At 38.8% G+C, this 6,281-nt stretch overlaps 1 protein-coding gene across 1 annotated transcript in view; it reads right to left on the bottom strand.

Annotated features, from left to right (window-relative positions):
• LOC110025539 overlaps positions 1-5,957 on the bottom strand; it is a 12,943-nt gene extending 6,986 nt beyond the window's left edge. Inside the window, 2 exon segments of the mRNA XM_020726087.1 lie at positions 5,145-5,196; positions 5,198-5,957. Coding sequence (XP_020581746.1) covers positions 5,145-5,196; positions 5,198-5,917 — 772 coding nt within the window. The 5' untranslated portion in view covers positions 5,918-5,957.
• Between the last annotated feature and the right edge of the window lie 324 nt (positions 5,958-6,281).

The following is a 6,281-nucleotide window of genomic DNA, read 5'->3' as shown; positions in this document are numbered from 1 at the left end:
TCTTTCCTCCTTTGTGGTAGCTTAAGATCTCTTCTCCCTTGCTCTCCTAAGCCTCACACCCTCTCTATTTATAGAAGCAAGAGAGTGGTAGGTGGGAGGTAGGTGAGAGGTAGGTGGCCGGTAGGTGGCCGGTAGGTGAGCGGTAGGTAGCGATGTGGTAGGTGGCGGTGTCACATTACAAAATTGCCCTTTTACCTTAGTTCATTAATTGGGGGTCAAAATAACACTAACATTCCTAAATTTACCAAAATTTAGCTTTAAAATCTAAATAGAAAAGCAATGCCCATGTCGAATTTTGTGTTCCATAAACTTTATCTCTCAAATTGTTGTGCACTACGTTTACTTTTAGGTTCATGGCGCAACTAGAATAAACTCTCCTTCAATGAGATAGTCCGAATTTATGTGGTTTGGTTTCTTAATTGTCTGATTTATCTAGTGCTTCATGTAACTGTTTAAGTGGCCATTACTCACTTTAAAAGTTTAAAATATTAAATGATTTAGAAAAAGGTACTTCAAGGATAAAATAGAAAAGTTCAACAATGTATTGAAAAAATCAAAATTTCAAAATTTCCTTCATTTTTAACTTAAATTTTAGAATTAAAATTTTAAGAAAATACAATTTAATCCTAAGGAAAACGATTCAGCACTCATAATATACTATTTGTTCGACAATTATAATAGCTCATCACATTTTTAAGCAACAACCCCATTAGGCTAGTGCTGGCTGTTCTAACTGAATAACTGATCTGGCTCTGCTAGCGTCATTATGAGAGGACACTAAACCATAACTAAGATCTAAACATGTGAAATACGAAAAGTACATATATGAGTAGTCAATTATCATCCAATAGCTTCCATGGGAGGGTTCTTCATCCTCTCCACATACATAAGTATTTATTAAAATCACGTGAAAAGCCCATTCATTCAGAAAAGTTAAGAGCGGATTCATAATTTTAGTGTTAGAGGAAGAAACAAATAGGGGAGCGAGTCAAGTGCAAAGTGGGCAAAGCCTAGAGAGAAGGGAGAGAGATTTAGTGGGCCTAGAGAGGAGAGCCTAAAGTGACCAAGCTTAGAGAGGCAAAAAGCCTCTAATACATGTAATGGACCCCCCATATTTATAGAAGATAGAGGGCCAAATGTGGAAAATTATATATATTTCCCCTACTTTAATAAGGGTGTTATAAGATATCATAGTCTTTTATCGGCCCTTCTCGTATGGCCTGGACCTTGTGCTCGACATGGGTCGGACGGTCGAACTGGTTTCAGTCGGTTATTTTGTCTGGATACTGATCGACCTTCGCTCTGCAAAGTCGGACAACTTTGAAAGTGGTAGTTGGTCGGCCTTAAGGTGGCGGGAGGTTTGTTTGTTATTCGGTGATTTTTAGAGATTTTTTGAGAAAGTTGTTGAGAGTGTTTCACGTTGATACTTTCGTGATTGATGGGGTGTTGAACTTTTGTCCAGTCGTTGGTAAGGATGCTTATCTCTTGTTGGGCTGGGTAGCCTTTTGGTCGTCCGACTAGCCTTCAATCAATCGGCAGTCCTTCGGTCGGCTGGTGATCTTCAGCCTTAATGAGTACTCGTCAAAGGAATGATCCAAGATTTAATCTCTTTTAATCTGAACTGTTAGATTATTTCGAGATTCGTGCAGATCATTTTTGGGTATACATATTAAGTCTTACAATTTTCTTGCTCATTGATGGGAACAACTGCGATATGGATAAAGAAAATTTTAATACAATAAATCAAATCTTAATAATCATAATTTAATGTAGTGATTAGGCTCCCTGGTTTTCCATGCCCATGACCCTTATATATGGAGCGCAGTAGACAATTCCCAATATCTTGAGTCTGTCCCTCCTTGCATTCGCTCGACTTATGTGATGTCCTTATGGAGAAAGGATCTGGTTTGGCACTTAAACTTGTCGATCGAACGAGGATGCTAGCTGCTATTAGAATAAAGAAACAACACCGATCGGAAGGAGAGCCAAGGAAGAAGTGGGAGAAGAAAGTTGCTAAGAAGTCGAAGCCATTTGAGCGAGTGGAGGTGGAGGAGTCGTCGGATTCAATCCTTGAAACTCCATAAGAGGTTCAACCCAGAGCTGGGAAAGAGCTGAGTGGTTCGGCGACTAGCCCATCAACAAAGACTCTAGTTGAGGTTTTGGGTCAACCAAAGATTGCAAGTTCTCTTTCGCCGATTGGTGTACCAGGAGTTGTTGAGGACGATCAGCCAGTCAGAGTAAAAGGAGTGGCTTATGATTTTCATCATTGGATTTCAGCGGAGTTACTTGGTCCGAGCTGGATCAAATCCTAGGTATGTGTTTTCGTTTTTATTTTTCACTTAGATTTTTTCTTTTGTTTTTTTTTTTGCTTATTAATTTTTGTTTCTTTTAGATGAGGACGCTTGGATCAGGGGTTTGTTGATTGTTGGTGATAGCTAAAATCCGACTGTGGTGGTGGCTCCCATGCTCCAAGCGTCGTTCAACAGTGAGGAGAATGTGGTCAACTACTTAGCCGATCTTATGGAGATCTGGTAGGAAATAATTGAGGGATTTCGAATGTCCCCGAGAACCCTAACACATCGCCTGGATGAGATGGAAGTTACTTTAGTTCGGGGGGTGGAGGATCTTGGAGCGGTGCTGGAGGAGATGCGAGGGAAGACAACCATTCTACGTCGAGAAGTTTCTGAGCTCCAAGAAGATGCCATTGTACGGAGGATTCGTTCTAAGGTTGATTGAGCGAACCATTTTAAGCTCGACGATCACATGTTGTATAGGAGATTAGTTAGGAAAGGTTTAGTTCTGGCCGAGATGGTTAAGGAAAAGTTTGTAAAGTATCTGTTGTAGGACTAAGATTTGAGTGTAATTACTATTTTTGAAATAAAAATATTTTGTTTTCCTTTTTATTTTGATTTTTGTGTTGATGTGATGTTTTCTCTTGAATTCATGCGCAGCGACTCTACTTCCGATGGATAAATAGGGGTTGAAGTGTTCATTTGAGAGAGTCCGGCTTTGAGAGTGATAGCGATCAGCCTTAGGGTAGTCGGTCAGCTTTGCTTGTTCCTTTGTGATCTTTAAAATTTCTTTAAAAAAGTTTTTGAGAGTGTCTCACATTGATACTTATGAGATTGTTAGGGGAGTTAAATTTTGTTTGGTCATTGACGTGGATGTCTATCTCTTGTTGACCTGGATGGCGTTTTGGTCGTCTGACTTGCCTTCGAGCGATGGACAGCCCTAGCGGTGTTCATTCGGTCGGCTTCATCAGTACTTATAGCTTTTCATCAAAGGAATGATCCTTGATTAATCTCTTTTAATCTGAACCGTTAGATTGTTTCAATACTCATGTATATCATTTTTGGGTGTACACCAAACAATATTATTTAGAAGGAAGAAAATTGTTGTAACGTGAAATCCCTCATTAAAAATTACTTTCTTCCTTGATGGGATAGTCAAACACGCATAAAGTCTTAATTGTGAGACTACATAAGGGACATTCCAGCATTGGAAATAAAAGCAGGAAATTTTCACATTAAACGGTATACCTTCTAGACTGGAAATATACTTTTTCTTTCAAATTTATATATTAAAAATAGACTTTCTGATCTCAACAGTCAACACCTAATTGTATTTTAACTAATAAAATAATCTATTAAAATTATTCAAATTACAAATATCCAATTATTATTCTTGAAATAATTCAATACTATAGCATCCAGAGAAGTTGAAAATACATTTAATTCATCATTGGAAATATAAATAAATGAAGAAAAAATAGTCAAAAGAAAATAATTGTAACACCACCTCATATAAGAAGAGAAAAGGTGTTCATCTGCATATTTTTTGTAATTTGCAAATAAACCTCCTAACCTGTAATTTTGATAAAATATTTTATTATTTTGTTGACAATTTCTTTTGCAATAAGCTCCTAACACGTTTATTCTTTTTATTAACATATCATAGACAAAAAAATGTGATGCGTATGGCAAGAGTAGTAGATTTCGATCAAGGCTAAAATTTTATGGGAATATAGTTTCAATTATATTCAATATTTATTAGAGGTTGTAATTGGTGTCTTGTTCGGATCATTCTAAATCGCGCCGGACATTCACAAAGTGGACGTGATTCTGAATGCATGGCACATAATCCTATGTATTTACATATCCAATATTTAAATTTTTTTTTTTACATTTCTACCCCCCAAAATTTTCATTTTGCCTGACAAGTATCAGTATTTTAATTTGTACCAAATGAAATAAACCTATTCACGCATAGATAAAGTAACATATAACTAAATGTTAAGTTTAGATGTTAGAAATGTAAATACATAAGAATTAAGCAATATGTATGTAAATCTTCCAGATTATTTTAAATCACCGGAAGAATGTAACCAAAAGAGGAAAAAATTATTAAGGGGCCATCAAATATATGTGAATATTGTTTTATTTTAACTATATTGATTGTATAGATACAATTAATAAAATAAAAATGTAGTAAAATTTATATAAACTTATTTCGCACCTAATAATTAATCATGAAACTATTGTTTTATTTTAACTATATTGATTGTATAGATAGAATTAATAAAATAAAAATGTAGTAAAATTTATATGTACTTATTTCACCTAATAATTAATCATGAAAGAATACTTAGTGTTGGGCTGCCATGCAGTTTTTCGTTAAATAGGATTTATTAAATCCAAAAAATCCCATGAGCATTGAAATCTATGCGTAATTTCTATTGAAAAAATATTGCATCCGGATTTCAGACGTAAATTGTCTCTGGAGTCTAATCAATAATGAAGCGCCACATGTAAATTGGGTCACAGTAGGTGAGGGTGTCCCACCGTTTGGAGAAAAATTTAGGTGCATAAGAATTACGCAGCGCTGCGCAGGTCAGAAGTAGGTTATAGAGAGGGTATTCCGGGTTATATCAGCGTTATAACCATTATAACCTACATCTAACCTATCTGTAACCTATCTGTCACCTACCTGTAAGTTACAAAAATATAAAAACAGAAACGCATAACTTACTAGTGACATGTAGGTTACAGACGTAAGCACTCCGTACTTCTTACACAAAAATTTTCTCCACCATTTGAATGTAATATTTTTAAACACCGGTAATTAAAAAGAACACGGTTTCTTACCCGAGATCCTCACAAACGCAACCTGGATTCTCGCTTCCACGATCAACGCCGACCGCGGCCGCAGCCCATCGGGCCACCGCCTCCCTTGCCGTACCGCATTCAGTCATCTTCTGCGCCAGCCACAGCACCTCCGAAGCCAGCTTCTCCGCCACCATACTCCCTCCGCCTCCCTCTATTTCCCTAACCACAACCCCAACCCTCCTCAGCCCAGCCCAAATCCCACCAGCGATCAGATTCATCGGACCCCCTCCGGACCTCGGAACCACCGCCTCTAGCTTTCGAATCGTGTGCTCAAACGCCTCCAAAAGAGCGGCGCGATTGACCTCGCCGAGTCCTCCGGACGGGGAGGAAATTAGGTTTTCGTCCAGGAGTCGATCGGCGAGGCTTCGGGCGAAGTGGTATTTTCGGGAGGAGACCGGAATGATGGAGATGACGGAGAGGAGGTGGGAGAGGGCTCGGGTTGGGGGCGAAGAGGAGGAGGAGGAGTTGGATATGGTGGTGTGGGAAGAGGAAGGGGAAGAAAGGGGAAAGAGAAGAGAGATGATGAGAAGGAAAAAGCGGAGGAGAATGGAGAGGAAGAAGAGGAAGAAGCGGCGGATGAGGGGCCAGCTGGGATGAGGGAGGAGGAGGATGGAGGATTTAGGGTCTGATGTGGGGGAGTTGAGTACGGATGGTATGAACGAGGAGGCGGTGAAGACGAGGTCGCTGGAGGATGAGATGGCGGTGGTGGCTGCCGCCGTGGAGGTGGGTTTCCAGCTGCCGGGCGACGCCATGGGTTGGTGCTAGGGAGAAGGAGAGGGTCCGAGACTTTGATTCGACAGCTGCCGGGCGACGCCATGGGTTGGTGCTAGGGAGGAGAGGGTCCGAGACTTTGATTCGACGGAAACAGTATAACTCGTATGGACTATGAATCTAATTAAATATTACAAAAAAGGGATCATTTCTTGATTAAAAAAATTGATAATACGATAATTCGATTCACAAATAACATCTGAGAAAAAAAAAATTTTAATCTACAACATAATAGTTACTGAATGGGGTCAATTACACACAAAACACCTAATTTTTATCTACTTATACTTGAAGCATCTAAATTCTTTCATATTTATATCACCCAAATCTTTTCGTGAAATAAAA

This window comes from Phalaenopsis equestris, unplaced genomic scaffold (assembly GCF_001263595.1).
Source record: "Phalaenopsis equestris unplaced genomic scaffold, ASM126359v1 Scaffold000301, whole genome shotgun sequence".
Lineage (NCBI taxonomy): Eukaryota > Viridiplantae > Streptophyta > Magnoliopsida > Asparagales > Orchidaceae > Phalaenopsis > Phalaenopsis equestris.
This window is presented reverse-complemented; position numbering and strand designations above follow the sequence as displayed.